The sequence below is a fragment of the Misgurnus anguillicaudatus genome, chromosome 19 (assembly GCF_027580225.2).
Source record: "Misgurnus anguillicaudatus chromosome 19, ASM2758022v2, whole genome shotgun sequence".
NCBI classification, from domain to species: domain Eukaryota; kingdom Metazoa; phylum Chordata; class Actinopteri; order Cypriniformes; family Cobitidae; genus Misgurnus; species Misgurnus anguillicaudatus.
In genome coordinates, this window is record NC_073355.2 from 51,019,878 (window position 1) to 51,045,250 (window position 25,373).

Genomic DNA, 25,373 nt, shown 5'->3' on the forward strand with positions numbered 1-25,373 from the left:
CAGAGAGAGAAAACGGGCTGACCGTTACACATTTCTTTAAAGAAAGGTAACCTATCATTTATTCACGGAGCTTCCTTTTAATGTTTGCGTCAGTTAATGCCGACCGCTAACGGTCAATTCAATAGGTTTCGTTTATCACCGATGAAATGAGAAGAAGGATATTATTTTTGTCCAGATTTGTAGCCACTTGCTAACGGACTTTTACACCTTTTATAGGCTACTCTGTCTGTGAAAACCTAAAATCTCAAATCTAAGTGTGAGATAAACAGCATCACAGTTTGATTACAAACATTTATTTCACTATGATTCAATTGCTGACATGAACGTACTCAGTCAATATTAAAGATATAAAGTTTATATTTTCATAGAATGTACTTTGTATTATGTAGGATGATTTTATGTAGAAAACAATAAACCACAAATAAATACTTCAGCTGGGTTTTCATAGACAGGGTCACAATTATCCAGTGAATGAAACTAAATGTTTTTGGGTTAAGGTTCAAACCATATCATGTATGCTTAATATTTGTTTAAGAATGTTGCATTTTCTCTGAATATTTGGTTACTATGACTATGGCATAGATATGACGGACTTCTTTTTCTAACCATTCTTTAAAACTATATATTCTTTTTTGGACCATATTTTTCATTCAGACTGAGCACACTTTGTGCTGCCAGTGCAGACATGTTTCACATGCAGCTATAATTTAGGTACAAGTATTATGTGAGGTTTAGGTCATGTTTTCAGTTATCTGTACTTTTGTCTGTTTGCTTTTGAAGATTAAAACTGAGAAACAGAGAGCTTAAACGCAGGAGTGAGAAAGAAAGTGGTGCTCTCTACTTCTCCCACAGCGTCCACAGATTAAAAGTAAATAAAATCATATAAATGTGTTTTTGTAATCTGGGTGGGTACTGATTCATTTTCAATGCAGGAAAACCCTGCTGCAATAATCAGATGATGTCTGCATCATTTTACTTTGACTTCAACTTCTATTCAAAACCTTTAATCCCCCTATTTAAATGTATTGAAAATTGCATGAAACTGTTGGAAAAAATTAAAATCGCCCAGGTCTACACCAAACATAGATTTAGATCTGTAATTAATGCGTGAGAAAACAAGTGAATCATTACACCCCTATAACATAACAGTCAATCTTAGCATAACACGAGGGTCAATGTTAGAAATAAACACATTATCTGTCATTAATAAAACTAAAAAAGTGAAACAATAAAAAGTCTGATACAGATGGTGAATGTTTTACTGATATTAAATGTTTTAATGCCTCTTCTTTCACATTTAGTTCACACCCATAAAGTGATTGAGACCTTCAGTGAAGCTCCTCCTACAACAATCCACCAATAAATGCTGGAGTCAAACACACGGAGAAATCACTCCATGTGTGACAACTGAAATCTTCATGACATAATGTTGATGCTGGTGAAAGAGGAGCTTGAGAAGATGACAGATCCACAACCATGCAGAATAAAGGATGAAGATACTGAGGAACAAATAGGTTGGTGTCCATTTTTAAATCTTTATTATTGATGGTTGAGGAATAATCATAAAAAATTGAGAAACATGAGGGGAAAATAAACTAAAATCCATGAGATGATAACTTTCTGCATCTATAATAGATTCAGTAGAATTAGATTGAAACATCAGGTCAAGAGTTTTATCCAAAGCAACCTTCAGTGGATTGAATGACTGTGATCTCCATGCAATGCTCTACTACAGTTAAACCTCATATTGTGTACACGTCATTATAGAGAATTTTTTTTACCCCAAATAGTAGTTAATGTTACTGCATCAGACTGAAATTTATTGACTTTGTTCAAAAAGACTCCCTACCTTGTTACACTTGAGGTGTTTCTGATCATAAATGACAGGCATACAGAAAATAGTTATAATCAGGGTCTTCTAATGTCTCAGACAGAAGAGAGAAAGTAAAAAGATGCACATTGTATGCCACAAAAGATATCCAAACAAGCACTGTCTGTTTTAAATGCAAAGCACCCATTAACAAGGCACATGAAATAGGCTATTGTCATTCATGTGCATACGTTCAGTAAAAGCATTAGATGCATGCATCATTTACATGAGTTCACACAAAGTTTTTGTCATTTTGGTTTAACGACTCAGACTTGATAATGACTCTGTGCCATAGTGTTTAGAAAGCAATTTAAAGCAAACGTCCTAGTTAAAGGTATAGCGGAGGATTTTCTTTTTCCGGGTGGATAATCAAGACTATTGGTCCTCCTAGTTGTCAATCATTCTGGTGATATGTTTACATAAGGCCATTGTACGTGCTCGTCCCTAGGTAGTTTTCGCTTTCAGGTGTATATGTGTGGTGAGCTACGGTTTCAGCCAATCATTGAAGCTCGCCGTTCTCTCCGTGTTTTTTTTAAATGTCTGAGGGTCGCAAGAGAAAAAGTGTCTACAAATTACATGACAAGAAGAGAAAGGCCTCTGAAGAAACAAAAACAAGACCAGAGTGTTTTTTGGGATAATATTTCACACCTGAAAGCACAGGTTGGGCTTCCCACTGACTGCTATTTGGAGAAAACCATTACAAATCACTGCTAGTAAAAGTTGATCTAAGCTATGATTAGCGATGCTAGCACTGGCACAAGTCACGCACTGCGCAGACACGGTAAACATCTCAATTTGTCTAAAGTAGTCTTATAATCAAATGGCAAAAGGTATCACGCTGAAATGTTTTAAAACCTTGTGTGTTTATTTTTGATAATTCCAATGTGTTCACAATAGTATTTATTACACAAATACAACAAGCTACTTCTCCATTGCAGATTATATCTTGAGTTCTCACTCAATCGATCAGTATAATAATGACAGCAACTTGTAAACAGAGCGTGCACGAGAATAACTAGGCTTGCGCACACGTTTGAAAAGAGAAAGCTAAAAAACAATAAGGAGTTATTTTAAAAGCCTCTTTGTTTGGGAATTACTTTCTATCGCTATGAGTTGAAGGCCAGAATTACAGGTAACACTTTTGGCTGTTTTGAATCTCACAACAACTTAATAGATGGTTATAGCTGTTTCTTAATATTAGCGTTTCTTGGTCACAAAGTATTTACGTGTACATTTAGTCATTTAGCAGTCGCTTTGGTTCAAAGCAACTTACAAGTCAGGTAAACAATAGAAGCAATTATAGCAACACAAGAACAGCAATACATAAGTGCACTGGAAATAGTCTCATTGAGTCCAACACAGTATACATAGCCAAGGGTTGGTTGGTAATTTTTTTTAAAGAAAGAAATGGAGAAGTGAGGTAATGGCGGAAGAGATGGGTTTTTAGCCGATTCTTAAAGAAATAGTTTGGCCAAAAATTATATTAAACCCATGATTTACATGTTTTTCAGACAAACACATTTTCGGATATTTTAGAAAATGATTTGGATCTTTTAATTGATTAGATGTAATGTTACGGGGTCCACGACCTTCAAGTCAAAAAAAAAAAATGTGTCCATTCTTCACAAAATAAGGGCGCACTCACATTATCCAAACCAAACCAAACCATGCCCCAGCGCGATTGTCACCCCTCCCTACTCCCCCAGGTTCACGCACTCACACTGTACTTTTTATCGATCCGAGTCCGGGCGCGCTTTCGTCATTAAAATGCGATTGTTTTGAAAAAACCAGGAAGTAAAGCTCTCTCTTAACACTGGAACTAGGGTTGCCGCGGTGACGTAATTTTCCCACCGGTTAATCAGCGCGTCACAAACCCGGTGATACCGGTGTCACCGTGTGGGAGGGGCTTATAAATGCTTATAAATTTCACTTTTGAATTACGCAACTGTTTAAATGCAGTGCTTGCGTACGCTGCGTTAAATTGCGTATGAATTTGCATGCACTGCTAGTGCAACAGCTGGTTTACTTAAGTGCTTGAGTCAATGTGCGCAGGTAATTATCAAAGAACCAGCCAGTCCCAAGCAGAGCAACCGGCTACTTCTCCATAAAGCGCTGCTTGAATGATGGGTTTATTATTTTTCTTGATGATAAACACAACAACAAAACGATCTCGCTTATATTAAACATCATATATGTATATTATAACAAAAACAAGAAAGCACGCGGCTTCTGCCTTCGTCTGGTCAGTCAGCTCTTCTCGCAAACTCTGACAGGAATAAATGAAATCTGACACCTGCGGCTCTGTGACGTGACGCGCGTTCAGCTCCGCTGAATTCAGGCACCAGACACATTCAGTTTGCTCTCTCTAACGAAACTAAATTATTAAATTACACGAAAATATCAAAACGACGGTGAAAGACGGTGTCGCGGTGGGCAAGTGATCTAACCGGTGAGAGGCTGAAGCACCGGTTATCACCGTTTCACCGACTATCGCGGGAAGCCTAACTGGAACCCAACGAAATAATAAGTCTGTGTTTTTTATTCGGAGTCGTGTGGGGCGGGATTACAGACAGCCTTCTCACATGTCCTCAAATTGCGAGTTGATCTGTCACGTGCGCCGCTCGGACATTCACGTAAACCCCCAGCGCGCATCAAAAGGTATTTACGGCGGCAGATGAAGGTGAGCGGTCGCGCAGCTGACGTCTTCGCTTTTTGAATCGCGCTCAGGCGCGAATGCGCTCACACCACAGCCTTCCGCGCCTGAGCCCAAGTGAACCGCGCTCCGGCCCACCTCTGCAACCCGGCCGTGGCGCGATTAACCAATCCGCGCCCGGGCGCGGAACAGAGCGATCACACTTGTCAAACAAACCAGGCTTTGGGGGTCAAACGCGCCCGAGCGCGGTTTGGTTTGGATAGTGTGAGTGCGCCCTAAATCCAAACTTTTTGCGTAGGGGCAGTTTGCATGTAATGCTTGGTTCCAGACAGGCTAACTATTGCAGCATAAGTATATTTACAAGATGAGTTAAAGACTAATACTATGCACCTTCATCCAGCCTATGATGAAATCATTATGTAAAATTTGCAACATACATTAATATTTTCTTAATATTTGTTTTTAGTAATGTGTTTAACTAAAGCCCCATAAAAATGGCCTAACTACGCCCATGGTGATCAACACTGCAAATGTTTGACATATTTTACTTTTTTCACTAAAATATTGAGGTGCATAAGCTAAAATTATTTAGGCCTATGATTAATTAATTCAAATATGAAAACAAGTTGACAAAAAGATAGAATACAATATTTGGTGATATTGGAAACACCACAAGTAGTGTTATAGGGTTTTGAACACAGCACAAAAGTTAAACTACAAGTGCAGAAATTTACAATAGAAATGACATAATGTACTTCACATTAAAAATAACATGAATACATGACAATCTCAAATGTGTTTTGTTACTCTGGTTTATCAATATGAACTATTTACTGTCTTTATTTTAGATATGATGGAAGTGAAAGAGGAGAGTCAAGCTGAAGTGGATGAGAAACATCAGATTGTAAAAATAAACCATAATGTTTCACAGAAAGAAACTCTGAAGACAGAAGACATAAAGTGTGAAAATAGTTTCAGTGAAGATGAATGCCCTGAAGATCACAAGAGGACTCACAGTGAGGAGAAACCTTTCACATGTCAACAGTGTGGAAAGAGTTTCAGAAGAAAAGCTCACCTTAAAGCACACATGAGAATTCACACCGGAGAGAAACCTTACATTTGTCAACAATGTGGAAAGAGTTTCTCTGTTGAAAGTAACCTTAAGATACACACAATGATTCACACTGGAGAGAAACCGTTCCCATGCCATGAGTGTGAAAAATGTTTCAGAATTAAATGTAGGCTTATAACACACATGAAAATTCACAAAGGAGAGAAACCTCACGTGTGTTTTCAGTGTGGAAAGAGTTTCAGTGATAAAAGTGGACTTGGGACTCACATTAGACTTCACACTGGAGAGAAACCTCACCCGTGCCATCACTGTGGAAAGAGTTTTACAACTTCATGTAAACTTAAGATACACATGAGGTGTCACACCGGAGAGAAACCTTACATTTGTCAACAATGTGGAAAGAGTTTCTCTATTCAAAGTAACCTTAAGAAGCATGCAAGTATTCACACTGGAGAGAAACCATTCACATGTAATGAGTGTAAAAAATGTTTCAGAAATAAATTTTGCCTTATATCACACATGAACATTCACAAAAGTGTGAAACCTCACCCATGTCTTCAGTGTGAAAAGAGTTTTAGTTATAAACGTGGACTTGAGACTCACATGAGAAATCACACTGGAGAAAAATAGTTCACGTGTCATCAGTGAGGGCGTTTACATGCAGTCTTATGCCGATTATGCTTAATAAACTGATAACACGTGGGGTCATGTAAACGCATAAAACGGTTGTCTTTAATCAGGGAAAGCACAAAAACAGCGTAAGCAAAAACCGATCGGCACAGGTAGTTTTTTGCTCATTACGCTGATTTCGCGTGGCATGTAAACACTTACATGCCAAAAAAACTTAACCGGCTTTGTCCATGTGCGCATGTCTTCGCGTATGAAAGATAAATGTCACACGCGGAAGTAAGCGCAAAGTAACGCATAAAAGTCTGCTCGACTAAAGCAGTTGGCAGAGAAACTGTTAAAATAGAAGCTCATGTTACATTTACAGGTTCTGCAGACACGAGAAGAGATACAACAGTACAGCTTAACACAGATATGCCGTTGACTTTTTGAACGACTTTTGTGTACTATAGGTGGTGACGTCACTGCCTGCGAGAAAACTGATAATTCTTCAAGTCCCATGTAAACGCAGTTGTCTGCATAGCTGGCTTATTGATTTGCATATAAACGCATGAAAACAGTTTTCTGTAATAAGCAGATTTTTGATAGTTATCCGCTTATTCTGTGCATGTAAACATACTCGGTGTGGAAAGGGTTTTACAATGAATCGTGACATTAATGCACACGTGAGAATTCACACTGGAGAGGAAACGTTTACTTGTCATCACTGTGGAAAGTTTCATTAAAAAAATGTACCTTAATAGACACCTAAGAATTCACACTGGAGAGAAACCATACGTGTGTCAACAATGTGGAAAGAGATTCAGGACAAAATCTTACCTTAAAGGAATAGTCTACTCATTTTCAGTATTAAAATATGTTATTGCCTTGGCTGGGAGTTGTTGGTGCATCCCTCTGTCATCTGTGTGCGTGCACGTAGGCGCTGGAGCGCGCTGCGACGCTTCAATAGCATTTAGCTTGGCCCCATTCGTTCAATGGTGCCATTTAGGGATGGAGTTGGAAGTGACCGAGCACATCAGCGTTTTTCCTATTTGGGACGAGTGGTTGTGCGAGCAAGTTTGGTGGTGCAGGGTGGAACGTGGCGCTTTTCTGGGCGGATTTAAAGGAGGAACTGTGTTTTGTGGCGTGATAGCACTTTTGGGAGTACTTCGACTCGGCACAGTAATACCCTCCCTGTCCCATTATAAGAGTGAGAAGGGGAGCGGACTTTTCAGGCGAGTCGAAGTACTCCCAAAAGTGCTATTACGCCATAAAATAAAGTTCCTCTTTTAAATCTACTTAGAAAAGCGCTACGTTTTATTTTGTACCACCAAACTTGCTCGTATAACTACTCGTCTTAAATAGGAAAAACGTTGATGTGTTTGGTCACTTCTGGCTTTGTCTCTGAATGGTGCCGTTGAGTGGATGGGGCTGGGCTAGGTGCTATCGAAGTGTCGCAGCGCGCTCCTGCGCTTGCGTGCGCGCACACAGATGATGGAGGGATGTGTCAACGGTTCTTGGTTGAGGTGGTGACATATTTTGGTGTTGAAAATGAGTAGACTATTCCTTTAATGTACATTTGATCACTCACACTGAAGAGAAACTGTTGACATGCCATGAGTGTAAAAAGAGTTTCAAAACCAAAAGCTAACCTTAAAAAACACGCAAGATTTTACACTAGGGCTGGGCGATATATCCTAAAAAAAATTATTGAAAAATGTTTTCCATATCAGTCGATATCGATAATTATCATGATAAATAACAAGTGTTTATTCCTGTCAAATTTAAAGGCAGATTTTTGCTCCTGAATGAAAATTGTAAAAACCAGACCATTAATAATGGTTTTAAACTACTTTTTATTCAGAACATGACAAATACAAATACTAAAATCGTGTTTTAATGTTCAGGCATCTGTATTAAAATATATTTGTTATGAAATCAACACATTTCTGACACAGAAAGCAGCAGGCTACTGTCACTGTAAGACCCAAGACAGACTGCTTTAAGTTTTAATACACTGAGTAACATCCAGCTGTTTATGTTCACTTAAACAAGAAAGAAAACTTAGTTCAGTGATCACACATGTGTAATACATTTATGAGCTATACACGCTGATCAATGGATGTCAAGAGTGTCACGTTGCTGTGGGAGCGCACACTCATACAGTATATTCACTGCAGTGGTGGATCTGCTGTTTTTTCTCAGTTTCCTGAATTTGTGAATGTACTGTAAATATAAATAAAGTATACTGTACCTATTTTGTCTGCTGTGTTTGACGAACCCTGTTTGCGCGTCCAACATTTCACACAAGAAAATGTTTCCACGCATTTGGATTCCGTGATTTCATCCGCGTTATCAGCATCGCAAAAATCATAGGGCTCTACTAATAATTGAATAACTTGCCTCATCTTCTACTCTTTCAAGTCTAAAGGGCTCGTTATAGTCGTGCGTAGGTCCTACGGTGTAGGTTCCGCGTCGGTTTTCATTTATACTTTTGTGTCATCCTCCGCGTCGACGTGCAAATGCACGCGCGAACCGCTAGTAGGCAGTATCCACGTGTGTAACCACAGTAGCAGCGTGACCATCAGGGAAGAAGAAGCTTGGCAAGTTAATCCACAAACGAAGAAGAAACAGCAACTTGTTGTGTATGATTTGGGAAGACCAGCAATGATGGAAGTAAATAAACAGCGACTTTTGTTGCAGTTTGAGTTAAATCGCTCTTCAACTTTGCTCATCTTTGTTTTCACCGTCGCAAACGGAAATACCTGTGACGCAGTTTTTTTACCTGACGGGAGGGGTTCTGGTGGACCAATCACAGCGCTTGCAGTCCGCGTAGATCTGACGCGCTGTTAACATTTTTGCGAAATGCACGTCAAGCTACGCAGAGCTACGCACAGGCTATGGATAGCCTACGCGCACGACTATAAATCGCCCTTAACTGATGGATGATTTATAGTCGTGAGTAAGCTCTACACCATAGCTACGCCGTAGGTTATAAGTGGCCTGTGCATAGCTCTGCGTGGCCTGACGTGCACCTCGCACAATTTTTAACGGCGCGTCGGTTCTGCGCGGACCGCGGGCGCTGTGGTTGGTCAGCCAGAGCCCCTCACTTCAGGTAAAAAAGACTGCATCATAGGTATTTCCGTTTGCGACACTGAAAACAAAGATGAGACAAGTTGAAGAGTGATTTAACTCAAATTACAACAAATCTCGCTGTTTCTTTACTTCCATCATTGCTGATCTTCTCAAATTATACACAACAAGTTGCTGTTTCTTCTTCGTCTGTTTGTTAACTTGCCAAGCTTCTTCTTCTATGATGGTCGCGCTGCTGCTGTGGTTGCGCGCGTGGATGCTGCCTCCCGGCGGTCTGCGTGTGTGTTTGCACGTCCAAGAGGGTGCACCGGAGTCATTTTGGGACAGACTCGAGCATCATGCCGGAAATAAGAATAGAAGATGCCCATCAGTGTGAACTCCCTTCCTTCGTCTAATTGGTCTGATTTCTCTTTCACAAGGACTTATAGAGTGCGCCAAGCCTGCTGCATTGCGGGCTTCGCCAAAGACCGCATCAAGGGTTTAAAGGGGGCGCTGATGAGCACACTTTGGAGCATAAAAATGACAGATTGGATACCCTACAGAATCGTAGTCTAAGAGAGCATTCGCAATTTAAGGCCACAAGACCGAAAGTCCACAAGAAGTGCGCCATTTGGGACAGGGCCAATATGCTTTTTTGTCTGTACTTGTAAAACGTCATCAGTCATGGCCCAAGTACTGCTCTTATTCCAAATTCACATCAAATCAAGTTCACATAACATCTCAGGATGTGTTCTTGATCCGCTCATTTTATCGAGGATGCATCAGGAGATGACTTCTGTGGACTTACGACAGACAAGTTTCCCAGAATGCATTTCTCGTCAACGACAGTGGAGCTTAAAACTGGCACAATATTTAAAATATTATTCTTTCTGTGTCATAAAATGTAGCTGTTTAGTCGAGAATTTAGATGAATAAACCTCAAATCTGTGGTCAGTTAGTGAAGATAGCGCCTATATTAACATTTCCTCTGACGATTTCGGACAAGTTCAAGTTGATCAGCGGGCAGTCAGTTCCGTGTACACCACCAAGGGCAGATTCATCTCTGCAAGTCCTTCTGAAATTTGCAGCTGTCTCAGTGCAGCTGCTCTACCCTTCAGTGTCTGATGGTCAAACACGAAATATTTTCTTTGGATATATCTAACTGGCATTTTTTGGTGTCATCAATTTATTTTTTCTTAATTATTCAAATGAAGTCTGTTATTTGTTATTATCGTTTAACTGATGTTAAAGTTAAGTTTCATAACTTAAATCACATATATTTTCTATAGAATCTTAACACTGAATCACTGCCTTTGTACTTTAACCTTTTTTTTCTTTTTCTTGTGTTTACGTCATGTTGTACAAAAGTTTTGGACTTTTAAATGAATGGTTGTGTTTTATATCATATTTCATTTTGTAATAAATGTATTAATGTTTGGAGCTAAACTCTTGGATGTGAAGAACACTCGGCTAGTAGAACCTTCTCAGAACGTTCTCTGCTGGTTTGCCAGGAAAGTTTTCTTAACGTAAATAGAACGTTCCCTTTGGAAAACTTTCCTGGCTAACCAGCAGGGAACGTTCTGAAAACCTGAAATTGTTAGATGGGATGTGGTAAAAAAAAGAAGTTATCAATATGGTATGAATATAATTGAGTTCACCTTTTAAAAATATATGTACAGAAATTATGCACAAGGGTGCCACTAAGGAATAGCCTGACGTTGTCATACTCAATTCTAGTCAGAATTTGAGTCTGATACCGCTCCATTGAGCTATAATTATGAGGCGTGTCTAAACCGAAAAATACCTCTGCACTCAATTGGATAGACCTACGACCAATCGAGCAACGGAGTGTGTGACGTATGTTGAAATTACGTCTTTGCAGCCTGACCGAACTGCTAGTTATTTCGGTACAATGACACTAACATTGTGATTATACTAAGTCTGAGTTAGCGAATGTACATCAACACCTACTATGTTTACAACATTTAATTTATATCACAACATTAGGTATTTACTAAGTCATAGAGTAAGACTATCTCTTACCATTTTTACGTTAGGTGAACTTCATCCACGACGATACCCATTACGTTGGCTTGAAAATATTGAAGCCTAGCATGTCCCTCCACTTATTCAGCAACCACGATTCCAGGCTTCCGAAAAGAAGCTGGCAACGACAGCTAATTATATCCATCTCGTCGTGCATGCCGAGTTGCATCGCTGTGATAACGTTACCCATTTCAGTTGCGACCAACTTTTGCCGAAACCCGTAGGAAGGACGGCAAAAACATCAACAAATGCCTTACCCGTGTTTCTCTGTTCCTCTTTTAAAATCAATGCTCTGTTGATATCTTTTAGAACAGACTCAATGTCAGAATCCACACATCTGAACTCTACAGCGGCAGCCATTCAACACACGCGCTCTTTGGTGACGTGGTTCATTACGTTACTGTTGATTATCTGTCCATCATCGTATAAAGCCCGTCCTGACAATTTGATTGGTTCGACCAGCTTTGGGTCTAGCATAGTAGCTCCTCAACGCAGAAACCCCAGACCGATCTTCCCGTTCTCAAAATCTTGTGGCGGGGCTAAGATCGGCTGGCACCCAGGCTAACTAAGGAAGGGTGGTTAGGATAATTCTAAGGGCCTGCACACTTATGGGGCCCCCAGAGGTAATATTTTATTAGTAGGCAGTAATAGTAATTGTAGTAGTGTCATTGATATTATATATGTACCTAACAAAACAAAGTTATGGCTTGTATCTGCATTTCCACCAAAGTCCCCCCCCATTCGCTGCATGGTTTGGTCCAGTCTTTCATAGTCTGTCCAAAATAGCACACTTCATGTGGACTTTCAGTCTCGTGGCCTTAAATTGTGCGTGCTCGCTTATTCTACGAGTCCGTAGGGTGTCCCATCACTAATTGTTACGTTTTGAAGTGTGCTCATCACCGTCCCCTTTGCCCCCTTGATGCGGTCTTCGGTACACTTTACCAACCCAGAAGTCCTTGCGAAAAAATAATAAGACCAATCAGACGATGGAAGGGAGGAGTTCACACTGACGGAGAAATTATCTTCCTATTTCCGCCACAACGCTCGAGTCTGTCCCAAAATACGACTCAGGTGCACCCACGTGGACTAGCATCAAGGGTCCCTAAAGTCTGCACTACATGATGTCATCAAAGTGTGGACTTTGAGGAGGACCACAAGTCCAGAGTGTGCCATTTGGGACAGGGCCTCTGAAGACTGGAGGATGTCACAAAATACGACTCCGGTGCACCCACGTGGACTCGCATCAAGGGTCCCTAAAGTCTGCACTACATGTCATCAAAGTGTGGACTCATATTTGAAATAGTGTTAAAGGAAATAGGTTGGCAGGTGGGAACCGAAGAGAAGAAATTGTGATAACAAGGTTAAGGTTGGGTCATTGTATGTTAAATAAAACTCTTAAGTTGACAGGCAAGCACCAAACAGGATTGTGTATAGAATGTCAAGTGGATGAATCAGTAGAGCATGTATTAATAGAGTATGAGAGATATCTAGAACAAAGAGACAAAATGAATATTGACTTGAGGGAGATAGGAGAACAGGAGCTCACTTTAAAACGTTTACTGGGTGGTATGGTAGGGTGCAGTTTAGAGTAGCTACTGATGACTTTTCTGAAGGAGACAGGGCTATATAGTAGGATTTAAGATAATTTATGGGAAAGAAGTGAGTTTTTTATTGGATAAAATAGGGTGTATGTGATATATATATATATAATTGTGAAGGAGTGTAGGAGATTTAGTAGTAGAGAGTAGACCTATTATCAGGTCCACACTCCGGAACAGAGGGGGCGGTAATGCTCCAATAAGCTGAATGGTTAAGGTTCATACAAACCATATCATGTATGTTTAATATTTATTTAAGAATGTTGCATTTTCTCTGAATATTTGGTTACTGTACTGTTTTTTCTATTAAATTAACATTTGCATAATAAATCATCTTATAGCTACAGACGTGGTAGGTCTCTGACTAAACACTGATTATAGTGGTCAAAAACAATAGAACATGTAATAGGTCTGTATTATTAAATTGCAGACAAAATATTTTCGATTGCTAGGTTGGCTTGTATTTTTGGTGTGAAATAGAAGTTGTAAGGGAATCAACCTCATATTCTTTCATAAGGCCCAGAATTGCTAGTGGCGCCCCTGATTATGGATATATTTTTTATATGCATTTAATATTATTTCACCTCTTAACTATTTATAGCATTCTCCTAACAATTTGTAATGATTTTGTCATTAATTTAGAAAATATATGCTTCATACGGCTCTGCTAAGCTAAGCTGCTATCAAATCACAACAACATACCAAACAAGCTAAACAATCACAATTCGATACGTATTTCTAAATGGAGGGACTTCATAGAACAAGGAAGACATCAGCCTGTTTTTAGGACAGTGAAAGTAGAGATAAGTAAGTTGTGTGAAAAATACCACGTTTTTTACATGTGAAACATGAACACATGTTATATTGCCCACTGTCAACACAATCAAAGCTTCAAAAACACAGAAAGAATGGGACCTCTAAGGTAAACTAAAAAAGTGAAACAGATGATGAATGTTTAACTGACATTAAATGTTTTAATGTCTCTTCTTTCATTTCTAGTTCACACCTATAGAGTGAAAGTGATTGAGATCTTCAGTGAAGGTCCTCCTACAACAATCCACCAATAAATGCTGGAGTCAAACACACAGAGAAATCACTCCATGTGTGACAACTGAAATCTTCATGACATAATGTTGATGCTGGTGAAAGAGGAGCTTGAGAAGATGACAGATCAACAGCCATGCAGAATAAAGGATGAAGATACTGAGGAACAAATAGGTTGGTGGCTATTTTTCAATCTTTATTATTGATGGTTGAGGAATAATCATAACAACATTGAGAAACATGAGGGGAAAATAAACTAAAGTCCATGAGATGATAACTTTCTGCATGTTTAATAGATTCAGTAGAATTAGATTGAAATATCAGGTAAAGAGTTTTATCCAAAGCGACCTTCAGTGGATTGAATGATTGTGATCTCCATGCAATGCTCTACTACAGTTAAAGCTCATGTTGTGTTCACGTCATTATAGAGATCATTTTTTTAAACCCCAAAATAGTAGTTAATGTTATTGCATTGATTGAAATGTATTGACTTTGTTCAAAAAGACTCCCCACTTTTTTGCACTTGAGGTGTTTCTGGTCATAAATGACCGACCTACAGAAAATAGTTTATAATCAGGGTCTTTTAATGTCTCCGACAGAAAAGAGAAAAGGAAGAGATGCACATTGTGTGCTCTAAAAGATGCACTGTCTGTTTTAAATGCAAAGCGCCCATTAACAAGGCACATGAAATAGGCTATTGTCATTCATGTGCATACGTTCAGTAAATGCATTAGATGCATGCTTCATTTACATGAGTTCACACAAAGTTGATGTCATTTTGGTTTAATGACTTAGATTTGATAATGACTCTGTGCCATAGTGTACAGAATAAAAGCAATTTAAAGCAAAATCTCATCATTATCCACCTTTTTTTCAAACGCGGAAGTAAGTGATGTGACTTCTTTCCTGTTTTTGTGCGAGACGTCCGTGTCAATAGCCAGCCGGTAGAAAACAGTGTAGTGGGAGCACGCATAAAACATGTAGTGCTGCCTCACGATTAGTCACGACTAATCGTTTGCAGAATAAAAGTTTTTGTTTACATAATAAATGTGTGTGTACTGTGTATAATAATTATGTTTATATAAATACAAGCACATAAATGTATAATTTTAAGAAAAAAAAATATTTATATAATAAATATTTATATTTATATATAATATAGATTATATATAAATATAAACATGTATATACACATGCAAATGTTTCTTAATTGTATACATGCATGTGTGTATGTGTATTTATACATAATTATTATGCACAGTGCACCCACATATATTATGTGAACGGGAACTTTTGTTCTGCAGGCGATTGGTCGCGACTAATCGTGAGGCAGCACTAAAAACATGATTTAAACAGTTAATGTTTACTAACTTAGACCTGCCATGTATGAACCAGGGTGAGGATGAAATTAAGAAGTGGCTTGATATATAAAGATATATTCAATCATTTTGTGTTGTTGATCAGAGGTGACGGGTCTTTAATACGCAAATATTAAAGCACAGAGACATACCAGTATTTCTGCAATGGGAAAGTCAGTCGAGTGTTTGTACATGGAATTTACCAAGACTTCGTGTTTTTAACTTTTCAGTTTAAAATGTCACAACTACCCCTCTGGTTTAAACTGCAATTGTTAATGGAGTTGAGTTTTTATGGCGAAACAACAGCAAGCTTTGCACGGTCTGACAGTCAGCAGCATCTTCCTCATTTAACACATTGTAAGTTATTTGAACAAACCATAATAAACATATTAAACTACTACATGTTTTGTGTATTGTTTTAGTTCTATGAAAATATCATGACATCGCTTTTTACGCACTACCACTACTTAATTTGCTGACATATTTTTGTATTTGCAGTAAATTTGTTCAATTTCTGTATAGGCGACAAAACTTTTGTCTTGCCAAAATTTGACCTTCTGTCTTGATTAAATGATAAATCTTTTTTCAGTGAAACTTATTCATTTTAGTGCATTAAACATCATTTGGGAGGGTTTTAGCTTTTCATATGAGCTATTTCTAACACCAATTGATTAATTAAAAGTCAGGCTAATAGCAGGTGTTCCCTTTCAATGAACTCGAGCTGCGTCGCCATAGCAACGCTTCGGGGAACGCCTCGGCGTGACTGATCTGAAGCACGTGTAACACATAATCAATAATTTGATGATTGGATATAGGCTGGATGCCGTGCGGACCAAGGGTATAAGAAGGCATCCCACACAAACACACTCGCTTTTAGTGCCTCAGCAAGTGACTGCGTGTACGTTTGCATAAATCTGAAGTATGTTTTATGAAGTTCAAGTATGTGTATCTCCCTGTCGGCGCGATATCACAGACAAGGATACACATGTATATGTGTCTAGAGCGCAGCACGCACAGTTGGCTTTTGAGAAACCTGGCTGTGTGCACTGTGAGCATTCCCGTGCACGTGTTGCGCTCCAGCTTTGCGCTTAGAGAAGGATATATCGGGCTCGCGCCCTTACGGATCAGGTCCCGCTTCTGTCGAGGCAAAGCGGTGACTGCACTTGTGCGTGCAGGCGGCGGTATCCCCGCCTACACCCATGACATCTGTCTTTCGCTTTCTAGGAAGCTTGGGCTCGCGGCTGCGATCCCGCTTCTCAGCAGCGGTTGCACTCGTGGGAGTCGCCATATGATTTCGTGCAGGCGGCGGTATCTCTGCTTGCACGTAACGTCCGCTCTCTCTCTCTTTCGCCGGATCGGGAAGGCGCCTTGCGTGAGAGCCACATATATTTCAGCTATCTGTCTCTGGAGAGATGAACCATCTTCATAATCCGCCTACTGTTTAAGGCTAAACGTGCAGTCTCCACGTGAAGCCTCCTCTTTTCTTACAGTATGGAGGTATTATATGTATGTACATACACATAATAATGAAAATAATAATATTTTTTCGTTTTCTACACCTGTATGTGTAGGCTATGTATGTATATCTGCTTGTCACAGCCTGTGTGAGCTGTGTCAAACAGTGATTTTGTGTTTATGCTGAGTGTTGCTTGTACAGCTGTACACAGCATATTCTCCTGATCGTCCGCTGGTCAAGATATGATCTTTTGTGTTACGATTCGAGTCCTTCATCCGCTGAGGCGGGTAACGTCTTCGTTCGTGGCACTCACTATTTCTTATTGAAGCGAAGCAGCTCACACCCCATTTATGGTGCCTGCTTCCCTTCAGTGCCCTCACAGGGCACACTCACTGCTGTGCGTAGTACCACAGGCAGCTGCAATTAACCTTCACCTGCACTGGTGGAACTGCATACAGCCGGCTCCAGTGGGGAGCATGTATACATTTCTTGTGCAGGAGGCTGTAGAACCTCCACATGAGAGAAATGATGACCTACAGCCGTTGCTTTATTGTTTCAAAAGGAGGGATTTGTAATTGTTCAATGATGCAGCTCAGTCCTGTGATTTTATCAGATCCGAGGACTGATTCCTTACATTAGAGCTTATGTCTTCATTCAACACGGGAGGGTTTCCCCGTCTGGCATGATCAAAGTCACGCACCGTTTTTTGCGTGCTGTGGTAACAGGAAGAAAGCATGGCTTCTGTCCCAAGGTCCTGTGTTGGGTGCGCGTTGTCGATGTGTGACGCTGACAACAGAAGCGTCCCTCACAGGTTGGTGCGATTATGGAAAGCCAAAAGGGTCAAAATCGCTGAAACTCATCATCGGCTATGGCACTGAAATTGCCTTGGAAATTATGGTGGTATGGGTTGGACTCCCATTTCCTTCTAGACCTGAGGAGCCATCATGTGTTTCTCTAGACAGACATCACATCGGTGGTTTCTTAAATGAATCTCTAAGGAGGTCTGCAATCAAAGTCACGCATCGTTGTCTGCGTGCTCTGGTGGTGTGAAGAAAACCTTGGTTTCTATCCTAAGGACTGTTTTGGGTGTGCGCTGCTGGCGTGTGTTGCTGACAACAGGCACATCCCTTACAGGTTGGAGTACAGTTATGGAAAGCCGATAGGGCCAAAATCACAACATTGTTGATTTTGGGATAATGGCATTTGTGGTCTCTGGACAAACTGTACTCGTTGACGACAGTTTAGACCCAGGCCACTTGCATATGGCAGATGCCCTGTAAGGCAAAGCCCATTCCCGGGGAGTTGAGATTCCAGCCAGATGTAGTGAACAACATCTGGAGAGTATTTGGACGCGCAGAGGTGGATCTGTTTGCGTCTCAGGACACCACACACTGCCTAATGTGTTTTTCTCTTCTTTCCCCCAATCACTCTGCCACAGAAGTTCTGGAGAAAGTTTGCCAGAGATCTGGTAGCTGTCAGCTTGGCCTCTGAGGGGGCCAGGCTCGCAGGCTCAGGTCTCCCAACTGAGGTTGTGGAAACCATACTTTACTCCTGACAGTCCCAGTCAACTGCCCTGTTGTTGTAGTGCTGAAGTTTCTGCAGGAGCAAATCTCTGCTGGCTTAACTCCTTCCACTCTTAAGGTTTAGGTGGCAGCAGTCTCTGCCTACCATACTCCTTTGGAAGGATGTCAGGTTCCCAACTGAGGTTGTGGAGACCATATGATTACTCCAGAGCTCCCTCAGGGAGCTTAGGCCCTAAGTGGAAAAACTTCACCTCATGGTGTTCAGCTCACGTGACAGACCCAATCACCTGCCCTGTTTATGTGGTGCTGAGGTTTCTGCAGGAGCAATTCTCCACTGGCTTAATTCCTTCCACTCTTAAGGCTTAGGTAGCAGCGGTTTCTGCCTTCCGTATTCCTTCTGGAAGGACCTCATATTTCGTCTGGACAACCCTCAAGAGAGCTTTATGCTCTTAAGTGGAGAATCTTTCACCTATTGGTGTTTAATTCCCCTTACAAACCCAGTCAACTGCCGTGTTTATGTGGTACTGAGGTTTCTGCAGCAGCAATTCTCTGCTGGCTTAACTACTTCCACCCCTTAAGGTCTAGGTGGCAGCAGTCTCTGCCTACCATGCTCCTTTGGAGGGACCTCATGCTCCTGAATGAGGTTGTGGGAACCAGATGATTACTTCAGAGCTCCCTCAACGAGGTAGCTTATGCCCTAAAGTAGAGAAACTTCACCTTTCGGTGTTCAGCTCACCTGACAGACCCAGTCAACTGCCCCTTGACGTGGTACTGAGGTTTCTGCAGGAGCATATCTCTGCTGGGTTAACTCCTTCCACCCTAAGGTTTAGGGGGCAGCAGTCTCTGCCTACCATACTCCTTTGGAAGAATGTCATGCTACCAACTGAGGTTGTGGAGACCATCATTACTCCACCTTTAAGGTATAGGTGGCAGCAGTTTCTGCCTACCATACACTTCTGGACTCTCTGAGGGCAGTCTACATACCAGGCCACCTGAATGTGGCAGATGCCCCTTCGAGACATCTCCGGTGGGAGTGGAAACTTCATCTAGATGTGGTGAACCACATCTGGAAAAGGTTAGGACGCGCAGAGGTACATCTGTTTGCATCCCAGGACACCACACTTTTCCCACTGTGGTTTTCCATGGTACAGGCATGGCCGAGGCTACGTCTGTATGCTTTCCCCCGTGGTTGTGTTTATCCCTCCACGGGGCAACTTTATTCCCTTAAGTGGGAAATGTTCACCTCTTGGTGTTCAGCTCATCTGACAGACCCAGTTATAACTGCCTGTCAACGTAGTGCTGAGGTTTCTGCAGGAGCGTTTCTCTGAGTTTACTCCTTTCACCATTAAGGTTTAAACGGCAGCAGTTTCTGCCTACCATACTTCGGTGGAAGGCTCATCAGTGGGTAGACACCCGTTACTGGCTCGCTTTCTTTGTGGCACTCGCAGGTTGCGACGTGTTAGCCGCACAAGGGTGCCAACTTGGGACCTACCAGTCATGCTGGAAGGGCTCTCGTCGGCTCCGTTCGAGCCATTTGAGACTTTGCCAGATAGGTTTCTGGCCTTTAAGGCTGTGTTCCTTCTGCTATCACCTCTTTAAAGCGAGTGGGGGACCTTCAGGCCCTGTCAGTATCCCCGACATGTCTGGAGTTTGCACCTGGGATGGCTAAGGCTTTTTTACACCCGAAGCCAGGTTATATTCCCAAGGTGCTAAACAATGTGCCAAGGCCCATTGTTCTACAGGCCCTTTGTCCTCCCCCTTCAGGAGCGCGGACCAAGAAAAGCTGAATTTGTTGTGTCCTGTGCGAGCACTGCACTGGACACATACGTTCACAGGACTGCTCAGTGGAGGAAGTCCGAGCAGCTATTTGTGTGCTTTGGTTCACCCAGAAAAGGTTTTACCGGCGACCAAGCAGACTTTGAGCAGATGGATAGCAGATGCTATCTCACTGGCTTATGAACATCAGGGCTTACCCTCACCTGTCGCTGTGAGGGCCCACTCTACCCGGGGTATGGCTGCCTCTAAGGCCTTAGGGTCAGGCGCCTCTCTTGACGTGTGTAATGCGGCCGGTTGGTCTTCGCCACTCACCTACACCAGATTTTATGGTCTAGACCTAGACCCCTGTAGGGTCCCAGGTTCTTTGCCTTGACTGTGTTCAGTTATACACGCTACAGGCATTTGGTAGTATGGAAGCGTGGGCATCTCGTTCCCCAAAGCGTTGCTATGGCGACGCAGCTCCAGTTCCTCGAAAGGGAACGTCTCGGGTTACGTAGGTAACCCTGGTTCCCTGAGAAGGGAACGAGACGCTGCGTCTCCATGCCATACTCCCTGCATCCCTGTAGGCACTTGCTTCGGCACTGGTAGCGAGTGTGTTTGTGTGGGATGCCTTCTTATACCCTTGGTCCGCACGGCATCCAGCCTATATCCAATCATCAAATTATTGATTATGTGTTACACGTGCTTCAGATCAGTCACGCCGAGGCGTTCCCCAAAGCGTTGCTATGGCGACGCAGCGTCTCGTTCCCTTCTCAGGGAACCAGGGTTACCTACGTAACCCGAGACGTTTCTACAAAATAGAGAAGCGACAAGACTTTTGTCAGGGAGTGTGTATATATATATATATATATATATAAGCAATATCACTTGAGTAGGAGTAGTGATATAGGTCTATATCGTCTCGGCTGTGATAGGGCTTGGCAATAATTCAATATCAATATATTTTGCGTTATAATATTTTTTCAATAACGATGATATGGTTTCTTATATTTCGATATACATTACAACCAGGGTTCTAAATTAACTTTTTTGACCACCAGCCAAAGTGGCTGGTAACTTTCTAAAGTTACCAGCCAATCAGCATTTCTACTAGCCAAATTTTTTCCGGTGAAAATAAGAGAATTATGAGTGCCACTGAATGCAACAATGATTCGTTTTTTCCTTCGCGTGCATGCGACAATCCTGACAAAACATGACAACATTTTTGTGATGAAACATAAGCTTTCTTCATTTCTCTGTTGATAGACATAAAGCTTTACTGGGGCACAGGCTCCCCATTTTTTGCTGACTTTTTTTGAAAGCTTGCTGTGTGCAAGAAGTGTGCAAAACTTCTATACAATTTCCTTTGCTTAACCCATTATTCTACAGTGCAACAGGTACTGCGAAAATAAATATGTATTTAAAAATATTTAAGTATAATCTTCATCATACCTAACATTATTATCATGTTTGGAGGCATTAATGGCATAAAATGTTTGGTAATAATGACAGCAGAGAAATATTTTCTACATTATACAATGATAGCAATGATTAATAACTTATTTTTACAATAATATTTTAAGAAACCAGTCATTTTATGACTGCTATACTAAATAATCTCAGTCATAGTTACTGTTAACTGTTTATAAGAGTTAAATATTAGTAAACTAAATATTAATTTCATATCTGTAAATACAGAACAGTATAACACAAACATCTGTTGATTTTCTCATCAACAATGCAATCCTATAGACTTGACAAAAGGTTTTCCTGAGATTTTTCCTCTAATATTTGAGAACTGACTGAGTGTGGATGTAGTTTGTCTTACCTCCCTTAAACTTATCATCTCCTTTCTGCTTCCTTTTCCCTGCTTTGCACAAAACATTTCTGATGTCCATCTACAGAAGCCAATAATGATCGAGTCAAAATACTATTATCATTAGTATTTAGAAACGTGTCCTTGTCGTCATGTTTTCATAATTACTCATTTGCGTGGCGTCCCCTTTGGAGGCAGTTGCGCGCGCGGATGAACGCAAAGACGCGCATGGACATGGATACATGCGTGCACGCGTCAGTGCGACGCTTCGTCGCTTTACAAGCGTAAATTGGGTAAATACATTGCATATAGATCTGAATACACTAGTTAACTTCTAAAATTTAAACTTGAGATTTACACCTGGGCACAAAAGATTTACACTGGAGCACGTGCCTCAGTAAAGGGGTGTGGTGACACCGCTGTCTTTTAGTCTATCCTCCCTGCTCTGCCCGTACGTTTGTTCTCCTTCTTCCGTTTGTTTTCTGGTGGACGCACTCTGTCGTTTCCATGGTTTCTCGCGCTGGTTTCGCTGCAAACTGCGCGCAGCCAATGGGCGTATGCAACATTATCACGTAGCATTACACAGTGTTTATGGGAAATGTAGGAAGTACTGCCAGAGGGATAAATGACCGAGAACAGAGCTTTATGTATCATGCTTGCAATGCCTCATGCATCACCGGCCAAAGTGGCTAGTAAGTTTTTATTAATACCCGCCAAAATGAATTTTAACCCGCATTTGGCGGGTTGGCGGGTGTTAATTTAGAACCCTGATTACAACGTCCCTTGGCCGTTTACATGTCACGTCTAAAACGCGATATAAACTATATATATTTAGATTTGGGGTTAGTGTATAATATTGGGTATAATATAATGTATATAACAGGTAAGATGAAACGGTAATGAATTCATACTAACCACCGACTTGAAACTAAGGGTTTGACTGACTCAGACTTCGCTCTGCATGGGGTTTTAACGCCTTTTTTTCTGTAGGATATTTTTTAAGAAGAATTTAAAATATATATATTTTTTTTTACAATGTTTTCAACTTAAAAATACATACATATAATGGGTGGAGTTTTACTGTATGGCATTAAAAACAATAAGCATGAGTAGAGCAATCACGTCTACTAAGTAGAATTTCCATAGATCAAATGGATCACCAGTTATAACCAATTGAACATTGAATTTTTGAGTTGGTGTTGGTGGCGCTATAGAGTTAGTGCTAGAGACCCCATTTTTGGTCACTTGACTTTTCAGGACCACCTCTACAACTGTGCCAAATTTCATCATTTTCCTATGTACGGTTCATAGGGCTGCCATAGAGCAGAAGAAGCAAAATAATAATACTAACAATTCCAATAGGTGTCTCAGCACCTTCGGTGCTTGACCCCTAATAATACTGACAATTCCAAAAGGTGCCTCAGCACCTTCGTTGCTTGGCCCCTAAAGAGACAAAATCCAATGTTTGGTGATATTTTAAACACCAGAAGTGTTATAGGATTTTGAACACAGCATACGAGTTAAACTACAAGAGTAGAAATTAACAATAGAAATGACATAATGTACTTCACAGTAAAAATAACATGAATACATGACAATCTCAAATGTGTTTTGTCACTCTGATTTATCAATATGAACTATTTACTGTCTTCATTTTAGATATGATGGAAGTGAAACAGGAGAGTCAAGATGAAGTGGATGAAAAACATCAGATTGTAAAAATAAACCATATTGTTTCACTGAAAGAAACTCTGAAGACAGAAGACATAAAGTGTGAAAATAGTTTCAGAGAAGATGAACGTCCTGCAGATCACAAGAGGACTCACAGTGAGGAGAAACCTTTCACATGTCAACAGTGTGGAAAGAGTTTCTCTATTGAAAGTAACCTTAAGATACACACAAGGATTCACATCGGAGAGAAACCGTTCACATGCCATGAGTGTGAACAGAGTTTCAGAATTAAATGTAGCCTTATAACACACTTGAGAATTCACAAAGGAGAGAAACCATACATATGTCATGTGTGTGGAAAGAGTTTCACCTTTCAATCAAACCTTAGCCGGCACAAGAAAGCTCACAGGGGGGAAATGTTATATGCATGCCAGCATTGTGACAAGAGTTTCCCAGATAAAAGTCAACTTAAGATACACATTAGAGTTCATACTGGAGAGAAACCTTACACTTGTCTTCAGTGTGGAAAGAGTTTCAGAGATAAAAGTAAACTTAAGATACACACAAAGATTCACATCGGAGAGAAACCGTTCACATGCCCTGAGTGTGGAAAGAGTTTCAGAATTAAATGTAACCTTATAACACACATGAGAATTCACAAAGGAGAAAAACCTCACGTGTGTCTTCAGTGTGGGAAGAGTTTCAGAATTAAATGTAACCTTATAACACACATGAGAATTCACAAAGGAGAAAAACCTCACGTGTGTCTTCAGTGTGGGAAGAGTTTCGGTGATAAACGTGGACTTGAGACTCACATGAGAATTCACACTGGAGAGAAACCATACATATGTCATGTGTGTGGAAAGAGTTTCACCTTTCAATCAGGCCTTAGCCGGCACAAGAAAGCTCACAGCGGGGAAATGTTATATGCATGCCAGCATTGTGACAAGAGTTTCCCAGATAAAAGTCAACTTAAGATACACATTAGAATTCATACTGGAGAGAAACCTTACACTTGTCTTCAGTGTGGAAATAGTTTCAGAGATGAAAGTCAACTTAAGATACACATTAGGTTTCACACTGGAGAGAAGCCATTCTCATGTAAACAGTGTGGAAAGAGTTTCAGAACAAAAGTTAACCTTAACGCACACATGAGGATTCACAATGAAAAGAAAAGACACCCATGCCGTCAGTGTGGAAAGAGTTTTACAACTGCAGCTGAACTTAAGATACACATGAGGACTCACACTGGAGAGAAACCTTACACTTGTCATCAATGTGGAAAGAGTTTCTCTATTGAAAGTAACCTTAAGATACACACAAGGATTCACACTGGAGAGAAACCGTTCACATGCCATGAGTGTGAAAAGAGTTTCAGAATTAAATGTAGCCTTGAGAGACACATGAGAATTCACAAAGGAGAGAAACCTTACAGATGTCCTCAGTGTGGAAAGAGTTTCAGTGATGAACGTGGACTTGAGACTCACATGAGGATTCACACTGGAGAGAAACCTTACAGATGTAAACAGTGTGGAAAGAGTTTCATATATCAATCAGGCCTTAGCCGGCACATGAAAGTTCACAGGGGGGGAAATGTCACATCCGTGCCAGCATTGTGACAAGAGTTTCCCATATAAAAGTCAACTTAAGATACACATTAGACTTCACACTGGAGAGAAACCTTACACTTGTCATCACTGTGGAAAGAGTTTTATAAAAAATATTTACCTTAATTTACACCTAAGAATTCACACTGGAGAGAGACCATACGTGTGTCAACAGTGTGGAAAGAGTTTCAAGACAAAATCTTACCTTAATGTACATTTGATCACT

General features: G+C 40.7%; 3 protein-coding genes and 1 pseudogene across 3 annotated transcripts in view; all 4 read left to right on the forward strand.

Annotated features, from left to right (window-relative positions):
• The window catches only part of LOC129422909 (uncharacterized), a 176,439-nt gene that overhangs the window by 60,683 nt on the left and 90,383 nt on the right, over positions 1–25,373 (forward strand). The gene's annotated exons all lie outside the window — the stretch shown is intronic.
• Positions 1–25,373, forward strand: part of LOC129422394 (uncharacterized) — a 75,300-nt pseudogene continuing 49,927 nt past the window's right edge.
• Positions 6–25,284, forward strand: LOC129426466 (uncharacterized). The gene is made up of 4 exons (XM_073856544.1): positions 6–46; positions 781–868; positions 1,302–1,514; positions 23,529–25,284. Exons 3-4 carry the CDS (start codon positions 1,427–1,429, stop codon positions 25,157–25,159), a joined length of 1,719 nt encoding a protein of 572 aa, XP_073712645.1. The 5' UTR covers positions 6–46; positions 781–868; positions 1,302–1,426; the 3' UTR covers positions 25,160–25,284.
• On the forward strand, positions 5,375–7,390 carry LOC141350787 (uncharacterized). The gene has a single exon (XM_073856613.1). The coding sequence runs from the start codon at positions 5,377–5,379 to the stop codon at positions 6,223–6,225; it is 849 nt and encodes a 282-aa protein (XP_073712714.1). The 5' UTR covers positions 5,375–5,376; the 3' UTR covers positions 6,226–7,390.

Excerpts from the sequence above, each read along its gene's own strand:
- LOC141350787 (XM_073856613.1), top strand. The coding sequence starts at position 5,377 with ATGGAAGTGAAAGAGGAGAGTCAAGCTGAAGTGGATGAGAAACATCAG.
- LOC129426466 (XM_073856544.1), top strand. The coding sequence starts at position 1,427 with ATGTTGATGCTGGTGAAAGAGGAGCTTGAGAAGATGACAGATCCACAA. Across the intron at positions 1,515-23,528 it reads AGATACTGAGGAACAAATAG|ATATGATGGAAGTGAAACAG; the intron begins GTTGGTGTCCAT and ends TCTTCATTTTAG.